Source organism: Trichomycterus rosablanca, chromosome 13, assembly GCF_030014385.1.
Source record: "Trichomycterus rosablanca isolate fTriRos1 chromosome 13, fTriRos1.hap1, whole genome shotgun sequence".
Taxonomy (NCBI): Eukaryota; Metazoa; Chordata; class Actinopteri; order Siluriformes; family Trichomycteridae; genus Trichomycterus; species Trichomycterus rosablanca.
This window is the reverse complement of record NC_086000.1, coordinates 8,256,600-8,277,741: the sequence shown is the minus strand read 5'-3', so window position 1 is coordinate 8,277,741 and position 21,142 is coordinate 8,256,600. Positions and strand designations below refer to the sequence as shown.

Genomic DNA, 21,142 nt, shown 5'->3' with positions numbered 1-21,142 from the left:
CACCTCCTTAACATTCCACACATGGCGGCACTTGTGCCAGCCACCCGTCACCCCCCAACAGTAAATCTGAAATTAATTTAAGCAGTGGACATATATTAAATGGTTACATTAAGTGGTACAACACTTGTTTGACCTTAGTAAGAGCATACAACTTAACAGTATACTCTCTCTAAAATATTTAATAAGCTGTTTATATAATAGGATTAATGTTATATATTTAAATATACAGATTCTTAAATGTTTAAAATGTTTAGATTTAATAACCTTGCTGAAAAGAATTCCTGGCATGTTAACCAATCATTTGTCTTTTTAAAATTCAGACCAAATGACTCTAGGATTGATGTTTGGTTTTTATTCTTCAACTATTCAGAGAGCAGAACAAAATAAACAAGTTTGTTTCTTACAGTTCTCAGGATTTATTGAATTGCATACCTTCTGTGGGGCTTTTTGAATGATCACATTTCCAGCAATAAACAGTGGTGAAATGTGACACATATTGTACAAATGTATTTTGGAAAGTATGCACAGATCACAGAATCAGTCTTAAAACAAGTCCAGAATGTAAGTGTGGGCAACCAGGACAGGGTCTGATATAGCAATCTTTATTGTTTTTTAGTTCTTTTTGTTCTTTTTTCACCTACTATAAGGAATATTTGTAAGTGAAGAAGTGCTTCCAAAACAACTGACTGTATAACAGAAGAATTGCTGGGTGCTGTATAACGCAAGAATTGCTGAGTTGTAAAAGTTTCTGAAATGAAACACAGTTCTATTTGTGGTATTAGGAGTGGTATTGATATAACAATGATGTACAAAATGAATGTAGTGAAAGCATATTTAAAAGACTGAAATATTACCAAACTTAATATAACTAACTTCAACACAGGGCACAAAACAATGTTCTATAACACACAGTCTTTTGGGGAAATTTGGAAGGACACAGAGAAATTATGTAAATTTCTGAAATAAATGAACAGGATCTAAATGTGTGTCCTACTGAATACCCTTTATAATAATGAATAAAACATGAAGGCATAAGAAAGCTTTTTAAAATGAGGACTGAAATGCAAATTACCACAGCAAAGTAACTAAATTGTCAAAATTACTTTAAAAGTACTAAAAAATCATTATCCAGCTCTCATTAAGATGTGAGCAATTTCTAGATACCCATTATGACTGAGAGGTCCTGGTCCCTTTGTGTAGGATCTAGTACAGTACCCTATCAATGCAGACAGTTTTGACTGACAGGCAGATGCACAAACTCAAATCCCCCTTCATTTAAGCATGTTCTGAAGCATGGCTGTGGCATACGTGGGTCGGGCTTGTTTGCTCTCAATGGCGTTTCTGAGATACTGGATCCCCCCACAGCGCTCCCAGATCTCTTCAAACTGACGTGGCAGAATCTCGGCTCCACGCTTCCGTGTCAGGCCGGTCTCCTCCAGACTCAGCTCACACATCTCCATGTCATCCTTACCTGTAACACAATGTTATAATGGTTGCTCAATCTAGATAATGATTCTAAATTATTAAGTTCTGTATGGGAAGCTTTTGGTTACCTGCTACCAGAAGAATGGGCTGCTTGTCTGGGTGCAGCTCCATTTGCCTGGCGATCCAGGGTCCATCAAAATGAGCGTACCACCAGCCCTTTTTCTTATTCTGAGGGTCTTTATACTGGTCTGCAGGGCGGATGAAGGGGATGCGGAAGTAGCGCTGTTGCCGGTTTACTGCAATCTCCTGCTGCCGGGCAGGAACAGGTGGAGCTGGGTTCTGCTGAGCTGAAACCCCAATTAGAAAAACATTTCATTAGTGGTTCTTAACATGACCATTGTTGTATTTGTTATACACTATATGACAAAAAGTATGTAGACAGATATTAAATTAGGGTGTTTCAGCCTCACCCATTGTTAAGAAGTGTAAAAAAAATCAATTGTATAAAATAAATTACATGTTTAAAAGTTTGGAAGTGGTCTAAGCCCATTGCCTACGCCCTTGTGCAAAGAGTTCAGAAAAAAACAAGGTGTAAGAAAACTTTAAGAGACATGCAATCCTCAACCCCTTTAAACACCTTTGCGATTAACTGGAATGCTGACTGTGAGCCAGGTCTTGTCATCCAACATCAATGCCTTACCTTACAAATGATTTTTACTAAATGGGCACATATTCTCACAAACACCCTTCAAAATTATAGAAATATTTTGTTACTGCCAAAATAATCCCCACAGTTTTGGAACAACATATCCAGCAAGCTCATGGTCAGAAGTGCCTAGTATTGGCATTGAGGTGCTTAAAAATCCCAAAAATGCTGCACCTGTTCCACTAGCTGTGCTTGGAGCAGAACAGCACACACTGCCATATTTTACTATCTGAGAATGGTCCACCACCCAAGTAAAATCTGGACAGTGGGACCCTATGATATCTTGTGGTAAATAAGGTACAGAGGGTAATACAGTGTACAAAGCAACAGCTTTTGCAGACAGTAATTGTTTACTCACAAACGTCATCTGTATGGTAGGTGGAACTTATACAATAATTAATGAATGTACATACCAAGCACAAATCTATAAAAAAACAATCTGCTTTCGAGGTAAGGTAAAAAAATCACACATAAGTCTTTCAAAATGGGTGAGATCATAAAAAGATGTGTAGCTTTAATAAAGTGGCTTGTCTTACACAAACATTTAAAAAGAGAAGTTTCATCAGGCAGGCAAACACAGCAGCATGTCTTTTAAGCTGGAAAATGACAAAGCATATTGAGACTGAACACACCAGCGTATTCTGTGAGAAGTGCTTCTAGCTGTGTGCATAAGCACATCACCGTGGTAAAGCTAATCAGAGCCCGGCTGTGACTGGATGCTGAAAGGCGCTTTAAAAAAACAAAACATGCGAAGACGCTGGTTCACCTGTGATGTGCTGCACTGCAGCAGCACTTCCACAACACTAACGTATGGTGGAACGTACGAAACGTCTTAAAAGTATGTGCACCACATTATGTAAATTCAGTTCTGCAGGAGCAAAAGAGAATGAAACTACAGCACTTTAAATTAAATAAATAAAATGTTTGATGTGTGTAAAGTACGGTATGTACAGCAACAGATGTATTACCATAGTCCGTGACTGATTTGGGAGCTCTCTGCTCAGCTTCAGTATTGCGCTTCTTGTTCTTTGATTTCCATGCATGGTAGACCTTTAGACGGCGGTGGAATTCCTCTCTGCATGCTGCAAGTAGCTCGATATCTACAGAGAAGTGATAGTATAGGAGTTTACAGTATAATATCAATTACATCAATGTTCAGATTTAATTGTTTCTAACAGGTGAAGAGGTGAAAGCTGTAGATAAAATCTGAGACATAAATGGAAAAGATCTGTAGCATAGGAACAGACTTGCAATAGTTCATTTTCTGAGCAGCCCTGTCAGATTGTACCTTTACCTGTAATTAGTTTGTGATATAATAATAATAGGTTTTTCCTAGGTAAAGTTCTTAGGAAATAATTATGTTCAGTTGCTCTGATTACATTCAGCTCATTTTCACACTGGGATGAAATACACAAAACCCAACCCAAGATCAAATCTGTGCTTGTTTGGCTGATGGCAGCATCATTATAGGACTGCATTCATACAGACAGTCTTCCAAACACTGACTTGATTGCACAACTTTTAGCATCATGTTGAATAAGCAGATTTCAATAACAGATAAACAGATGAATGCTGGATTTATCAAGATAGGTCAGCACCTAGTCATACACATTAAATAATGTAAAGTTTAATTTTTAACATAAGCAAATACAGGTATGGCTAAAACTGTGTGTAGTAATGTGGTAAGTGGTTAAGTACTGGACTATATCTGAAAGTCAAGGGTTCTGAAAGCTCAGTGATCATTGTTGGGATCCTTGGATTGTGTTCCTTCTCATCTCTAATCAAACGTTTAAGTTAATCAAATGTTTGTACCACAATAACTGCAAATAAGTGCTTCATATAGCTCTGAATAAGATTTCTGCACTTATGTTTCTGTACAAACTGCTTCAGTTTTCTCAGCATCTAGGTGCTTGAGTTTCAGCTTTTCCTACAGGCCTGCCAATGGGGTTGAGGTCCAAACCTATTATAGACCAGTTCAGATTTGTCAGATTTTTTCCATTTCTGGGTGCTTATTTGAGGTATGCTCTGGATCATTATTCTGCTGGGGGATCCATGACCTGTGACTGAAATAACTTTATGTACGTTCCACTTCACAAATCCCAGCAATGTAGCAATATGATTTCTATTTTCAAGGATTACACTTGCAGAACTTGCTCACATCTACTGGAATTTCAAGAATGAACATGCCTGGCACAGATTTAAGGTACTCGGTGCTAGAGGCTGCAAACCAACCAAGTCTCCATGTTTAACGTTAAGAATATTAACAAAGAGTTGGTGTAAAGTCTCTAATTTTCCTTGAAGTACTGTTTTTTTTTCTTTGTAAGACGTAGGGTTCCCCTGAGTTTTCTACTATATAGCTCACTTTCATTTAGACAACAAATGGGTTGCCTTGAAAATGAGCTTGAAGGTTAACTCAGATCTGTGCACGTGGACTTTTCCCCTCACCATTCAGTCAATCCTTCTATGTAATATAGGGTCAATTTTATTTTGTGGCCGTGCTCAGAGATGTTGGCTACAGTTCAAGGGACTTAATAATGTTGGCAACAGTGGTCACAGGGATAATACACTTTTTAAAGATAGATTTGGCTATTACATTTTCTACCCTCCTCAACTACATGTTCTTTATTTCCATTTCCATGTTGCATGATAAACAGTGACAACATCATGAAACATCATGAAATATACACCTATCAGCCATAACATTAAAACCACCTCCTTGTTTCTACACTCACTGTCCATTTTATCAGCACCATTTAACATATATAGTCCATCTCTTTCTCTGCATGCTTTGTTACCCCCTTTAATGCTGTTCTTCAATGGTCAGGACTCTACCAGGACCACCACAGAGTAGGTATTATTTGGGTGGTGGATCATTCTCAGCACTGCAGTGACACTGACATGGTGGTGGTGTGTGTTAGTGCATCTACAAGGTGGACCAACTAGGTAGGAGTGTCTAATAGAGTGGACAGTGAGTGGACACAGTATTTAAAAACTCCAGCAGCGCTGCTGTGTCTGATCCACTCATACCAGCACAACACACATTAACACACCACCATCATGTCAGTGTCATTGCAGTGCTGAGAATGATCCACCACCCAAATAATACCTGTTCTGTAGTGGTCCTGGGAGAGTCCTGACCATTGAAGAACAGCATGAAAGGGAGCTAACAAAGTATGTAGAAAAACAGATGGACTACAGTCAGTAATTGTTGTGCTTCTATATGGTAGGTGGAGCTGATCAAATGGACTAAGTGTAGAAACAAGGAGGCGGTGTTAATGTTATGGCTGATCGGTGTATATACATTGTATATATATATATATATTTTTAATCTTTAGTAAAACGAAACAATAAACTATAAACATATTTTAAATTCTGTTTATATATATATATAAACAGAATTTAAAATATGTTTATAGTTTATTGTTTCGTTTTACTAAAGATTAAAAATATGCATGTATGAATGACAAAAGACTAAGTTTGGTCAGATTATTATGAAATGCCGGTCAAACTGGGAAGATGTAAAGTAAAATTAGTTTTTATTACTACTTTTCATTAAGAAAGAGATGTATCACAGTGTTCTGTGTGAATGAGAGAAGAGGGCAGTGGACATGTGTTGTTGCAAGAAGGTTAGGTGGTGAAGGTGGAGGCATTAAAATAATTGGGTTGGAGTGAAAATGGTAGGGAAGAGGAGGGGAAGGCCAAACAGGAGGATTATGGATACAGAGATGGAGGACATGCAGGTGGTTTGTGAGACACAAGAGAATGTTTATGACAAAGCAAAATAGAGACAAATGATCCACTGTGGCGACCCTTAATGGGAGCAGCCGAAAGAAGAGGATGATTTAACAGTGTAAGGGCCAAGATGTTGTTTCGTTTCATTTCTTTTTTCCCTTTTTGTACTATAATCAAACTATTACCCCATAATATTCTTTTTTTCTGATGTTAGATTAATCTGAACAGTTTAACTGTTAACCATTTTTTTTTTAATTAAAGTGAATGCTGAATAGCCTATGTAGCCCTACTAATTGTTTGTCAATTGTCAAGACTCGCCTTGTTCAGCGAGCTGTACCATAAATTAGAGCAACTTTACATAGTACCTTAGAATTATGTTTAAATATGACTTTCATCATGTTGTTTATGGGTGTAAAAAAATCATACTCTTTCATAAATAAAGAAATAATCTTTCATAATAACCAGTGTTTAGTGACCAAAATAATTTCAAATGGCACTGGATTTGCTAATTGTCTCTAAGGTTGTTCAATTTCAGTTGTATCCTTTTTTTTTTTTGCATTTTGATGTAGAGCATCCACAACATGTATGTAAATACAGATTTTAAATATTAGCCATGGTTATACATATTAGTAGATTTTTATTTTGTAAATTAATAAATGATAATAGCATGTTGAAGGTAACATGAGAAATCTTTTTAAAAATGTAACATGCAGGTAACTATTTCCGGAAAATACTGCTCTGCAAGCTGTTAAAAAGGGAGCACCTTCACTTACCACAAGAAGTGTTTATAGCATCTCGCAGCTCAGCATATTTCCACTTGCTTAGGTCATACTTCTTCACCCCTGTGGCTGCTTTGCTGGCTTGTACTTGCGGCCCCCTGAAAGAAACACACATGAGCTGCTTTTCTTAGGAATCAGAATCAGCAACTTTAACTGGCCTGATTTAATAGGTTGTGGGTAAGAAGCCCACACTTTGATCAAATGTCATACTGTGTTAACTAACAGCAGGCTAAATCAATATAGCACTAAGAAAACCGGGTCATGCTTCAAGAATAATAAGTCTGTAGGAAAGCTGGCACTGAAGGTCAGAGTGCGTCTGGTAGGGCAGCAGAGAGAACAGAAAAAAGGTGAATTAATTATGTGAATGTGGCTGGGGTGAGCAATAGGCTGAGGTCTGGGTTCGATGCATGCTGTATTTTTTTTTTTTTTGTTTAAAAAGAAAACTATAACTTACAACATAGCTACTAATAAATTGGGTTTGCAGTTTTTTCCAGCTTTTTATTATAGATTACAACTTAAACAACTCTTTACACCAAATTAGCTCTGAAGCACTCATTCAAAATGCTAATTAGTATGTACTGTCAAGAGCAATGCTTTTAGGTTTGGGATGGTCCCACCAGCTTTTCGTATGCAAAACATCATGTGCAAAATTATAATTATGTCAACAGAATTTGCAACAGGCAAATTGAGCATTTGAGGCATTTAACTCAATTGGCTGGGACTAAATGCAACATTACCAACCTAGACTACAAATCATCTGATAAAGTGTCGCAACATGATTCATAATTAGTCAGGAGACTGAATTTACTTAATTAGAATGTGTGAATGGCTTTCATGGTTGAGTTGTCTATTGTTTACAAGAGCCCAGTTTGTTTTCTTGCAGTTATTCAGACAGGCAAAAAAGATTTTTTTTTTCTCTGGCTGCTCCCGCATTTTGGAATCACCACAATGGATCATTCTGGTCCACATACATGATTTGGCACGGTTTTAATGTCAGATACCCTTGGTGACACAACTGTCCTTATTTCTGTTCAGGCTTGGAACCAGCAGTGAAAGTGCAATTTTTGTTCAGGCTTGGAACCAGCAGTGGAAGTGCACTGACAAGTGCACCTCCCAGTGGCTCAGCTGCTTAGCAGTCTGCCCTCAGTCTGTATAAATGGCCGACTGGGCAATAGCATATTTTACCTCAATGCCACCTGAGCCGCAGGCAAAACAGGCAGATAAACTAATAGTGTACTATGGATACCTTATTTTAATTCAAATCTCAGAGGTGCTATCAGCTGGTTGGGTGTCTACACAGACATGATTGGCTATGTCTGAGAGGGGATTGCCAAAGCTTTGCAATGGATTGGTACCCTATACAGAGTATTATTGCCTTCTGCAGGACAGCTCGGTGGGTAGCACTGTCACCTCACAGGAAGAAGGTCCTGTGTTCGATCCCCAGTTGGGGTGGTCCGGGTCCTTTCTGTGTGGAGTTTGCATGTACTCCCCCTTGTGTCTACGTGGGTTTCCTCCAGATGCTCCGGTTTCCTCCCACAGTCCAAAGTAAAGTGAATTGGAGATACAAAATTGTCCATGACTGTGTTCGACATGAAAATTGTGAACTGATGAATCTTGTGTAACGAGTAACTACCGTTTCCTGTCATGAATGAAACCAAAGTGTGTAAAACATGACGCTAAAATCATAATAAATAAATAAATACTGCCTTGTGCCCATTGTTTCCCATTGGAAATGTATCTGCAATGACCCTGACCAGGACAAAATACGTTATATAAATGAAAAGAAAAAAAAATCCACTATTACGAATTATGATTATTTAGATAAACATCATTAAAACACTGCATTTATTATAAACACTTTGTAAGACTAGATATCATTTTAAAAGAAGCAAATGTGGGAAAATGTTTGTTAGTCAGTGTCATTTTAAGTTTCTGTACCTGTCAGAAAAGCTGAACACATTGTATTCACAGATACTTTTGAAAGCTATAATAAACAAATGTTTAACCCCATGAAAGTAATCATCAGTCAGGTGGTCTCACTGCTCAGCTCACTCGGTTGTCAGCAAGAATCATGCACGAATGCACAAACACAAACAAATTAATGTCTGTCAATTTACAATGAACAGTTCATGCTCAGTCTTTGGAAAGCTAATTTGCATATCAGAAGAAGAGATAAAATATAGCTATTTAGACAAAATGCAGTGCTGCAGTTTAACACAATGGCTAGGAAACCAACTTACTTTTTTCCGTCATATATATATACAGTGTATCACAAAAGTGAGTACACCCCTCACATTTCTGCAGATATTTAAGTATATCTTTTCATGGGACAACACTGACAAAATGATACTTTGACACAATGAAAAGTAGTCTGTGTGCAGCTTATATAACAGTGTAAATTTATTCTTTCCTCAAAATAACTCAATATACAGCCATTAATGTCTAAACCACCGGCAACAAAAGTGAGTACACCCCTTAGTGAAAGTTCCTGAAGTGTCAATATTTTGTGTGGCCACCATTATTTCCCAGAACTGCCTTAACTCTCCTGGGCATGGAGTTTACCAGAGCTTCACAGGTTGCCACTGGAATGCTTTTCCACTCCTCCATGACGACATCACGGAGCTGGCGGATATTCGAGACTTTGCGCTCCTCCACCTTCCGCTTGAGGATGCCCCAAAGATGTTCTATTGGGTTTAGGTCTGGAGACATGCTTGGCCAGTCCATCACCTTTACCCTCAGCCTCTTCAATAAAGCAGTGGTTGTCTTAGAGGTGTGTTTGGGGTCATTATCATGCTGGAACACTGCCCTGCGACCCAGTTTCCGGAGGGAGGGGATCATGCTCTGCTTCAGTATTTCACAGTACATATTGTTCATGTGTCCCTCAATGAAATGTAACTCCCCAACACCTGCTGCACTCATGCAGCCCCAGACCATGGCATTCCCACCACCATGCTTGACTGTAGGCATGACACACTTATCTTTGTACTCCTCACCTGATTGCCGCCACACATGCTTGAGACCATCTGAACCAAACAAATGAATCTTGGTCTCATCAGACCATAGGACATGGTTCCAGTAATCCATGTCCTTTGTTGACATGTCTTCAGCAAACTGTTTGCGGGCTTTCTTGTGTAGAGACTTCAGAAGAGGCTTCCTTCTGGGGTGACAGCCATGCAGACCAATTTGATGTAGTGTGCGGCGTATGGTCTGAGCACTGACAGGCTGACCCCCCACCTTTTCAATCTCTGCAGCAATGCTGACAGCACTCCTGCGCCTATCTTTCAAAGACAACAGTTGGATGTGACGCTGAGCACGTGCACTCAGCTTCTTTGGACGACCAACGCGAGTCTGTTCTGAGTGGACCCTGCTCTTTTAAAACGCTGGATGATTTTGGCCACTGTGCTGCAGCTCAGTTTCAGGGTGTTGGCAATCTTCTTGTAGCCTTGGCCATCTTCATGTAGCACAACAATTCGTCTTTTAAGATCCTCAGAGAGTTCTTTGCCATGAGGTGCCATGTTGGAACTTTCAGTGACCAGTATGAGAGAGTGTGAGAGCTGTACTACTAAATTGAACACACCTGCTCCCTATGCACACCTGAGACCTAGTAAGACTAACAAATCACATGACATTTTGGAGGGAAAATGACAAGCAGTGCTCAATTTGGACATTTAGGGGTGTAGTCTCTTAGGGGTGTACTCACTTTTGTTGCCGGTGGTTTAGACATTAATGGCTGTATATTGAGTTATTTTGAGGGAAGAATAAATTTACACTGTTATATAAGCTGCACACAGACTACTTTTCATTGTGTCAAAGTGTCATTTTGTCAGTGTTGTCCCATGAAAAGATATACTTAAATATCTGCAGAAATGTGAGGGGTGTACTCACTTTTGTGATACACTGTATATATATATATATATACTGTATATGTATATAAAGTACCACCATAAATGCCAGCAGCTCCCTTAAGTATATTTAATGTAATTTGTTTTCTTTTACATTTTAGTTATTAATTTGTTTTGATAAACTATTTGCAAGTAGTCAGGTCACAGTAATCACATCTGAAATATCCGTAGGCCTAAATCCATAATTTGTATAACAAATTACTAGTTAATATTAGTGAGTGAGTTTGTGTGTGTGTGTGTGTGTGTGTGTGTGTGTTGGTGGTGTTGGGGGGGGTTTGTAAGCACAGATCAGTGCACATCTAGTGCCAGTCCCAAGCATTGATAAATAGCAGGGTAGTGTCACGAAGGACATCAGAGTAACACCTGTGCCAAATCATATTTGTGGATGAATGATCAGCTGTGACAACCCCTAACAAAAGCCACTGGAAGGAGTCATTCATTTAATTAATATTAAAAACTAGAAAGGTTACATGGTCATCTAGGTTGATAAAATAGTAAGAAAAGATGAAAGGACTTGTTTGTTTATTAGGATTTTAAGGTCATGTTTTACACTCTTCGGTTACATCCATGACAGGAACAGTAGTTACTCATTACACAAGATTCATCAGTTCACAAGGTTATATCGAACACAGACATGGACAATTTAGTATCTCCAATTCACCTCACCTGCATGTCTTTGGACTGTGGGAGGAAACCGGAGCGTCCGGAGGAAACCCACGCAGACACGGGGAGAACATTCAAACTCCACACAGAAAGGACCCGGACCGCCCCATCTTGGGACTGAACCCAGGACCTTCTTGCTGTGAGGCGACAGTGCTACCCACTTGGCCACCGTGCCGGATAGGACTTGTAACCAGGCTAAGTATGTGAAAGTCAGGTATAGGCGGCTGTTCGGTTTGCTCCACTTTTCTCCATGTAGAAAACAAAATCATGTAGGAACAATCAAGGCTAAGGCCGTTTGAATCAAGTATTCAGTTGCCTTGTCCATGTGTGAATAAATGTATGTGTGGGTCTGTCAGCAATATTTTTTCTTGGTTGGACTACGTTTGTTTGCATCACAAAGTTTCACATAAAAAAGCTGTTTGCTTGGATGCAGTTTGAATATTTTACCTATTTATACAACAGCAGGCTCTTTTTACATGGAAATTTCAGTGTGAGTGCAAACTGTGATGGGAATAATTTGCAGCTCTGAATAGAGGATTCTTTCTGACACTGGCTTGATGCTACTTGTGTTTGCGTGTCATACCTGCGAAGACTGAGGTCCATCTGGGACTCATCCTGGATGAGTTCAGACTCACTCTGAGCGATCCTCATGGCCAGCTCTCTGTCTCTCTTCTCCTGCTCAAACATTGCTTGGCTTTGAGTTTCCTCCTCCCGCTCCAGAGCAAGCTGAATGTCCAGCTCTGCCTGCACCACAAAACAAACATACACAATTGGAAATAAAGCATGCACACACACAGATGTCTACATTCTGACTTAAACATCCAAAAGAGATCTAATCTGGTTCCACCTGAAAACACTGCGTAATCGTTTTAAATCATGTCAGTGTGAGCACCTGGTCGGCCTAAAGCGCCACCGAGATTCCACCCAGGTCTCAGTGGTGTCGGGCCACCTGAGCACCTCACATGCATTCACTCATGAGTAATATTGCATAAGTGGGGAATGGTGTTTTACTGCTAAAATAGAATTCTCCAGCTTTTAGCCCACTGCTAATTGCACATAACTGTAGCACACTTCTGTAAAAGAGCTAAAACATCTGCATCATAATAAAATTAAAACAATCTTAACTTGCAGCCCCCTCCACAATTATTGGCATCCCTGGTAAAATGAGTAGCTTTAAAGGTCCTAGACAGTCTAATCAACTTAAAATATAAATAGAACAATGTTTGTTGCATTTTGTATTTAAGACTTTGTAGAGGTGCCAATAAATGTAGCACATATGGTTTTGTTAAATATAGTTATTTCTTGAGAGATTGTTTTCTCAGAATAAACCTCAATAAGGGGTTGTATTTTTCACCTTTTTCCAGTATGAGATTAATAAATAAGTTATTTCACTAAAACTAGAATTTGTATATCCCTTTTTACTCATATTTATCAGATGTATTTTAGTCCTTTTAACTACAGAAAAAAGGAATAATTGTCCTTGGTAATTGTACATGAATTTTAGCAATTTGCACTAAATTCTGACTCAAACATCAGCATAGCTTTATGACAAATGATGATTAACGTTCCTTTAATTGTTAACTGTTTAGTTTTGGTGGGCTTGTTCTCAAATTTCTGTTTCTGACGGAAAAGCCCAGCTGGCACCAACATTTATGTAAAAAGCAAAGTCACTTCCATCACCTTGATTTAAAAGCTTGACTCTTGCCTTTATATTTTCATCCCTTGACTGGCTGATTGGATAGGGACTGAATATAAAGGTGCACATGTTTTATGAACTTATGCATGAACATTGCACTGATAGCTGACTGTCAGGTTCAGAACCCCATCAAGACTGACACTCAGAGGGTGTGCTGGCTTGTTTAAGTACTTTGGATGTGAAGTAGCTAAGCAAGGCATTGTAAATGAGTCTTTAATGAAGTCTTGCCACTGGAGGCATATAAAAAACTACCCATGAGAAGAGCTGAGTCTAAATAAGTGCAAAGCTGCTGAGGCAGCTCTACAAGGCTCAAGCTTGTAACTGTGCACACACACACAAATAACATTAAAACTACCAACTAATAGTGTAGCCCCCGCTTAACACCAAGCTGGATTCCACAAGACCTGTGCTATCTGTCTGATATTAGTGTACATACAATGTCAACATATATACACATAAACGTGTAATACCTGGAGGATTCGTTCCTCCTCTTCCCTCCTCTTTCTCTCCTCCTCCCCCTGCTTTCTCTTCTGCTCCATATTTGCTTTCCTGGGTTAAGACAGGATAAGAATGGATATTATTCTAATGGAAAAAACACAATGCATGTAAAAATTCTGTTGATTAACAGTGTGAATTCCAGATGCATTTTTGCTTATTTTTAATAAGTTATAGGTTTAGTAGGGCTTGTCTTATGTTACTATAAAACAACACACCACTTAGATTCTAAATTACTCTTTTTACCACTGTCTAGAAACTGACCAGTCAACAAAAATAGAGCAAACTTGCATACATGCCCAATATTACAGTTTTGTATATATGATACATATTTTACACAAAACAAAGATGGTAAAATGTAGCAACTACAGAAGTAAGAAATTACAGTCCTAAACCAACTTAGAAGGGTTCAGGGACTGGCAGAAGCAACCAACTAATATAGGAACAACCAATATTTTCACCAGTATTATTATGGCTAGTAAATGTCATTTAACACAATTTAATGGGAAATCAAATTTACATCAGTATGCAGTCTATTTAAAAAGATTAAAACTGCATATTGATTAGCAAGATATTAGTTCAGTCAAGTCTAAAAAACAATTTTTCAGTCATAATAAATCTAATCTCTCATATACAGGCTAAACATACGCTCTAATTCTTTAGAAGAACTAATTAAAGTGTTGAAATAAGACAAATATTTGTAAAATGTTTTGTTAAGACTGCTATTTCAGTGAGTGTGTGTGTGTATTGATTGTGTGTATATTCTTTTGGTATCTGCCTAAGTAAAAAAGATAAAGCTTAAAAACATTTTTTGGCAGGGTACCTGATAATTTTATCTGAAAGCTGATCAAACCTCCCATTTTTCACAACTGGTAAACAGAAACTTTACCTCAGAAACTTCATTAAACTTTAATAAATTATCAGTCTACAAACATCACAAAACTGAAGGATTCACTATTACTACTGAGCATTACCACTGTTTTTCTTTTGACTGCTCCTGTATTAGGGGCTGCCACAGCTGATCATTCTGGTCCGATTCTGGTACCTGATTTGCCACAGATGATTTCCTTGGGAACTGTAAAGTGCACGTCTCAATGGCTATTGAGAGCCATTTTTTTTTATTGGGGCCCCCCCCAAGTAACAGAGTATAGGTAAGACAGAAAATCTGTAGCTAATGGGTGCAACAGGTTTTGTTTTATTTTTAAAATATCATTTCTATATATTTAAAGCACTGGGCTGTCCAACTGAGATGCAGACTAATTATATCAACGCGCTGTGTAAGGCAAACAATGTGCATGACAGCCTTTTTGTGACACATTTTCATTGATGTCCTTTTTCCGATAAAGTGAGACTTACGTCCGACGGTCCTCTTCCTCTTGCTTACGTAGTTGTGCCTCTTCCTCACGCCTTTTTCTCTCCTTTTCCATATCCTTCTGAATTAGTTTCAGTCGCTCCATCTCCTCCTCCTCCTGCTTTTTCTTCTGCATGGAAGACAGCAGCTGTTCCAAACGCTTCAACATGCCCTCATACTCCTGTTCAATTTCTTTGCGACTCATCACGGTGGTCTGATACACAAAACACAAAAACATGTTATAAACAATTGCTAGGGAAAACATTTGTAAACTACTTGGCATTATTAGTATTTTACATTTACATTTACAGCATTTAGCAGACGCTTTTATCCAAAGCGACTTACACAATGAGCAGAACACGATGAGCAATTGAGGGTTACGAGCCTTGCTCAGGGACCCAACAGTGGCAACTTGGTGGTGGCAGGGCTTGAACCGGCAACCTTCTGTTTACTAGTCCAGTACCTTAACCACTGAGCTATCACTGGCCCTAGATAGATTTTAGTATGAATGAACCCTAAACTCAGTTGGATTACCAACTGGAAGGTTGTGAATATTTTCATGATATTATGAACATTAGATGTAATCTTGCTCTGAAAAACATTGTCTTTGAACTTACTGACAATTCTCTCAAGAGAAGATTGGTACAACGTGGTGAACCATGACCCATTATTGCTTGCAAAGACTAAGCCTTTGGTGGATGCTTGGTTTATAGTTAATAGTTGATTACCTTGCCTGTAACCAGTAAAAAACTACTAATTGTGGAACATTCAAGAACAGTGTTACTTGTGTAAACCTAGTTCTATTTTGCCTTTGTTCCAACTTTTTAGGTGTGTTGCAGGCATAACATTTCCCTATTTTTTTATATTCACAAAATACAATACACAATTTCATCACTGAAAACACTAAACATGCTTTCTTTGTACTTTTATAATTTAAAAAAAGTTCAAGCAATTTAACAAATTACAGTGCTTCTTTTTGCAGTGTCCCAGCTTTTCTGGGAATGGGGGTTGTATATTTAAAGTAAGGCAATCACGTACAAGGGTTCAGCTCTGCTGTCAGGTAGTTATCAGTGTGATGAAGAGGAGGGCACAGGCTCTGAACCACACTGTCAACAGTAAACATTTGGCCTGACACATGAAGGTCACAGTGGAAGAATGAAAAGAGTAAACAGCAATGAGTTCACACTAGAGAGGGCTTTATATATATGGGCCAATTGTTTGTGGACACCCAACTGGAAGTTTCACATTCTAAACCATGAGCATTAATATGTTTGGTCCCTTCTAAGCATGAAACAGTCCTTACTTAAAGATTTTAAAAAATGGCTTTAAGGATTCAGAATTTAGAATTCTATTTACAGCATTTAGCAGGCACTCTAATCCAGAATGACTTACAGATGTGCTTTCCTTGTACAACTAGACAGGGACACAAATCTGCTAAAAATATAAAGTAGAATCTGTTGCAGCAGGTGAATGATGGATATGGGAGGACCTGTCAGAAGGAAGCTGCAGTAGTCCAGCCTCAAGAGACCAAACAGGCATTTAAGTGGCTTTCCTAGATAGTAATAACTGAATTCTACTGATGTTGTAGCCAAAAAAATGGCATTACTGGGTTCAATTGCTTGTGCAAATCTTGCTAAAGAACTATTAACCACACTGTATATTTGAAAAATAATAAGACACATTAAGAAGACCCCTGTCAGAACTGTGTTCTGTTAACACACATATTAAAGAGAAGAAAAAAGAGGAGGGTTAATGTCTCTTCCTCATGCTGTGCAATGACTCATGCCTGTTCAATTACAAATGACCAACCAACACCAGGTTCTCAAATTTAAAGACAACACAATGCACAGGTGTGTGCTTTGTCCCAGATAAAATCATTGAATTGATGTAGAAAGAACCCACTGTGTTATTTTCAAAGCATTGCAATAATAATATAATACACCATAATTCACCTTAATCTTGGTCAAAAGAAAGTCGATGGAGGTGGCCAGCTCCTGAATCTGCTTGCTCATCTCTTGCTTGCCCTCCTTCAGCCCATTTACAGCTTCGTTAAACTTTTCCATTCTTTTTTTTAGATTTTGCACCTTAACCAGACCGTTAATTCTGCCACACAACACAAACACTCCACTTAATTAATGAAGAATTGGTGATACATGCAAAATATACTGGCTCATATAATAAGTGAATTATACTAGGGATCTTCAAAACGTTTCAGCACTTTTATAATTTCATTGGAAATGGTGAGGGTGGGTGGAGTAGTAATTGGTCATGTCTCAGAGAATGAGAGAGAGCTTATAGTCCTGATTTAGCGCCATCTGATTTCCACCTTTTTGGACTGCTCAAAGAAGCTTTAAGAGGAAGATTTTCATGTGATGATGGTGTGAAAGCAGTGGTAAATCAGTGGCTACCAAAACAACCAAAATCTTTTTTTGCTGATGGCATTAAAAAGTTGGTACGATGCTGAGAAAAATGCATCAGAAGGTGACTGTAGAAAAGTGATGTAATTTGTTGTTAAAATTCTTAATAAATATAGTGAAAAAAAAAGTGCGTAACCTTTTTGAAGAACCCTCATAATTATGGAAATGGAAATTTAGTTGAGAGAGTAAAAACTCGCTTTTCTAGGAGCAGAGCACCCACCGAGGCTTATGTCTCTTCTTGCACAACCACATGCGGATGGTTTTCTGAATCTTTATGCAGGCGATGGCCCTGTACATGATTTTGTTTTTCACTGTGTGAGAAAGGAAAAAGGGACAAGCAGAAGACACTTTCTCATTTAGGAGCATAATTATGTATGAGACTATGTCCCCTCTTTACAAAAGCCCTGTTAAGTGTCCTTAAGCTCAGTCCCGAACAATAACAATGACTGCAGTCAAAGAAAACTTACATTTAATGACAGACAGGCCGCACCACTGGACCTTCTTCCATCGACTGCAAACCAGCCACTTGTTCACCCGCTGGACCAGCTCTGCCAAGTGCTCTGGGTCAGACCTCATGATCTGATCAAACTCTGCAAACTGAGATGCAAACAGTCACCTTTGATACTACATTGACTGATTTCATTTATGTTCTTCAGATCAAATAAAATATAGATAAACTAAAATATGTATGTTAATGTATAACTGATAATTGGGAGAGATTGGATTGCACTTTATATCCCAATAAAACACAGTTGATATTCAAAATGTTTGGTTTATCTTAAACTAAGTTGTGTTTTCGAACTGTAGCAAAGCAGAGATAAACAAGTGCTGAATTGAAATTCTCGGCTGGTGCTGAAATTACACATTAGCGCCTGAGAGACCAAACCAGAACCAAAAAATTATGTCTCATTTGGGACAGCACTGATGCTGATTATTCAAATAAAAATAGATGTACAGATGGGAGCAATATTCCACTTGCACTGGACAAACATCCTTTTCAGTGGTGGAAACTTACAGTGCAGAGTTGACAAAGCTAGCAAGTTTTGACATATGCTAATTGTTCATATACAAACTTCAGTCTCTGGAGATAGGGTATTTTCAGCCACTGGTCTGAGAGTCAGCAGTACTTAATTGGACATTGCATGTGGACAAGCTGGCATTTTCTTAAAAAATAATTAGGTTTTAAGCCCCATGGTAGGACCATGTTGTATAAGCTATTGTTGTATCTTTGCTAGAAAAGTGCAATCTTTTTATCATTATAATATTGTCATTTTATAAAGCTAAAGGCATGTTGACTTAAAACACTGAATGTAATTTTTAAATTGATGGGCAGCTAATCATAAACATTTAATGACTGTCAATTATCAGCATCCTTAGACTGTGCTAATATTAATGTAAATATTTTCCAGTCAGTTATGTAATGCCCACCTTGCCAGGCCGGAAGAACACCTTGGTCAGTCCAAATTTGTAATCATTTTCGTTAAGTCCCAGTGCTTTAAACAGAGCCTTAAATGGAAACAAAAGGAAAACAGTCACTCACCAAAACAGTAAAACTGTAAAAAGAAAAGACAGCAAGAGCAGCATTAAACAGCTGGGCTTACTTTACAGAAAAGTCGAGGGTCCAGTCTGGAAAGCTTATCGGGCATGTATTGCTTGTACATGTTATAGAGCTCGTGGAAAGGTGCTCGGGAAGGAAACCCGCCCTGCATTAGATCAAGTACTGAAACCATTCCTGGGAAAAGCAAAAAGAGATTTAAAATAAGTAGGCAAATAAACTGTAGAAGATAAAAAGATCAATTTAAACACTACAATGTAAACTGACCCTCTCCAGACACTATGCACTGTTTTTGCTTGCTAAACAGGCTACTTCTTTAAAAAGATTCACTAATAAAGACTCCACAGGCTAAAATGACCATTAAACGATGATAGAAACAATGAAAGGCTTACAATAATGCATCTTCCCAGTGGGAAATTTATACATTTAAAAAATGGCTAGATATTAATGAGCTGTGTGTAACGATGATGTATTTCCAGACTAAATATTTAATGCTCTACTAGTACTGTGAAAAATTTATGAAAATAAAGTAACAAAAAAGCATAAATAAATGATGACAAATGGCTGAACAGAACAGCAAGGGCAATGTGTGCTTTGTGTCTAGGCCCAAAAGCCATCGTACCCGAACACTGCAGCTGGGATAGAATCTGTGCTCCCTCAAACTGGTGGCTCACCATCTTTAGATTGGGTTTCACACAGCGGATAAAGCTGGATCCCTTTAGTAAACAAACACAGATACAACAGACAGTGCTTCAGTTTCGATCCAAAATGAATTAAACTACAGATTTGCAGATCTTATAAATCTCTTTCAGCAGCCCTCTGAGCAGAATAAGAAGTAAATCAATGCCTCATCAGTCTCCAGCAAAACTTACAAACTCGTCTTCTGTTTCGTACTTTTTATTGTTTTCGTGTCTTGGATAAATAAAGAAGGGGTAGCGTGTGAAAGGGAAGTAAAAACTGTTACCAACTGTTTTTAAATCTGTTCTTTAATGTTCTGTCGATCTATTAAGCAACGTATTTTATTTGAACTGGGTAGAATATGGCTGTATTTAGGTGTGTGAATGGCACTTGCACCAGCAGCTGGCCAATTGCAAATTTAAAGTCAAGTCAAGTCAACTTTATTTTTAAAGCATATTTAAAGACTACAAGAGCCAAACAAAGTGCTGTACAATATAAAATAAGACAATAAAACCATAAAAGTAACAGTAATGAATAACAGAGGACAGTAAAATAATGAATAAAAATACAAATACAAAAACAAACTTATTAAGGGCAATGAAATGCCTGAGAGTATAAGTGTGTTTTTAAATTGGACTTAAAAACATCAATTGTGGATGACATCCTAATAAAAACAGGCAGGCTATTCCACAGTTTTGGGGCAACAACGGAAAAAGCTCTGTCACCTTTTGACTTAAGTCTAGATTTGGGAGTGTATAACAGCAGCTGATTGGAGTATCTTAAAACTCATGAGGTTGAAACAGAAGCAAAGGAAATAATGGACACAAGGGAAAGTCTTATTGTGGCATTTCCCTGCTTTTGTAATTTTCAGTGTTTAACTCTCAAAAGATGTAGAAAATCTGCCAACAAAAACATAATTGGCCGATCAGGGTCTCTGAAGAAGCCAATGGACCAAGAACTGCATTAAGTCATATGACAAAGAAAATGACAGTTGAGCCTGAATTGTTTATTAAACAAAATTAAATGTTTACTTAAATGAAAGCCAGAAAAAATAGTTATGCTTATTTTACATGATTTTTAATCTATTGTTTAAGCCATATTTCTCAGGACTGTAAGACCAACAGGACTTTGTAATTTTTTGTAAGATTAAGAACAGATACTCACTGTGCTGCGAAGTTTTTCAAGTAGAAGAATTAACTGTGTCTGCAAAAGTTAATAAATGTAAATTAGATTTATAACATTTTGTGTTTTTGCCGCCCCCAAAAAATATGTTAATGCTGTACACTAGATGCATAGTACAATAGAGAAATAGACAAAACTGTCTCATGCAAACAACATTCAGACACCAGATTAAAAACAAGCAAACTAAAAAAAGAAAAAGACATACATCTTCACTAGTGATACAATGAACATCTCACTGCTGCATTACATCCCTACAAATCGATTGCGTAGCAATCAAGACAGGAAACAAGCTGAGAAAGTCTTTATTGTGGGTGCACACAATTAGATTCACATTGTAACCATTTGTTATGTTTCCCATGGCTATATGTCATTGCTCAATATAAATTTTTAGCAACAGCAAAATGTAAACTTGGTGACGAACACAGACATAGATGGTTAAAAAAAGCAGGGTATGTAGCAAGGTTTAGATCTGTGATGGCATAGTGAGTTATGGTCAGTTACAATTCTCCAGCAATGGTGGCAGACCAGCCTTACCAATTTGAAAGGTTTGGTCTTTGTCCT

At 38.0% G+C, this 21,142-nt stretch overlaps 1 protein-coding gene across 1 annotated transcript in view; it reads right to left on the bottom strand.

The window, feature by feature from the left end:
• Nucleotides 1–348: 348 nt before the first annotated feature.
• myo6b (myosin VIb) overlaps nt 349–21,142 on the bottom strand; it is a 56,995-nt gene continuing 36,201 nt past the window's right edge. Inside the window, exons 19-32 of the mRNA XM_063006855.1 lie at nt 20,564–20,602; nt 19,344–19,437; nt 18,768–18,898; nt 18,595–18,672; nt 17,634–17,763; nt 17,387–17,477; nt 16,702–16,852; nt 14,755–14,963; nt 13,374–13,452; nt 11,791–11,951; nt 6,637–6,740; nt 3,100–3,231; nt 1,554–1,772; nt 349–1,471 (exon numbers count right to left, since the gene is read on the bottom strand). Coding sequence (XP_062862925.1) covers nt 1,272–1,471; nt 1,554–1,772; nt 3,100–3,231; nt 6,637–6,740; nt 11,791–11,951; nt 13,374–13,452; nt 14,755–14,963; nt 16,702–16,852; nt 17,387–17,477; nt 17,634–17,763; nt 18,595–18,672; nt 18,768–18,898; nt 19,344–19,437; nt 20,564–20,602 — 1,818 coding nt within the window. The 3' untranslated portion in view covers nt 349–1,271. The remainder of the gene's footprint in view (nt 1,472–1,553; nt 1,773–3,099; nt 3,232–6,636; nt 6,741–11,790; nt 11,952–13,373; nt 13,453–14,754; nt 14,964–16,701; nt 16,853–17,386; nt 17,478–17,633; nt 17,764–18,594; nt 18,673–18,767; nt 18,899–19,343; nt 19,438–20,563; nt 20,603–21,142) is intronic.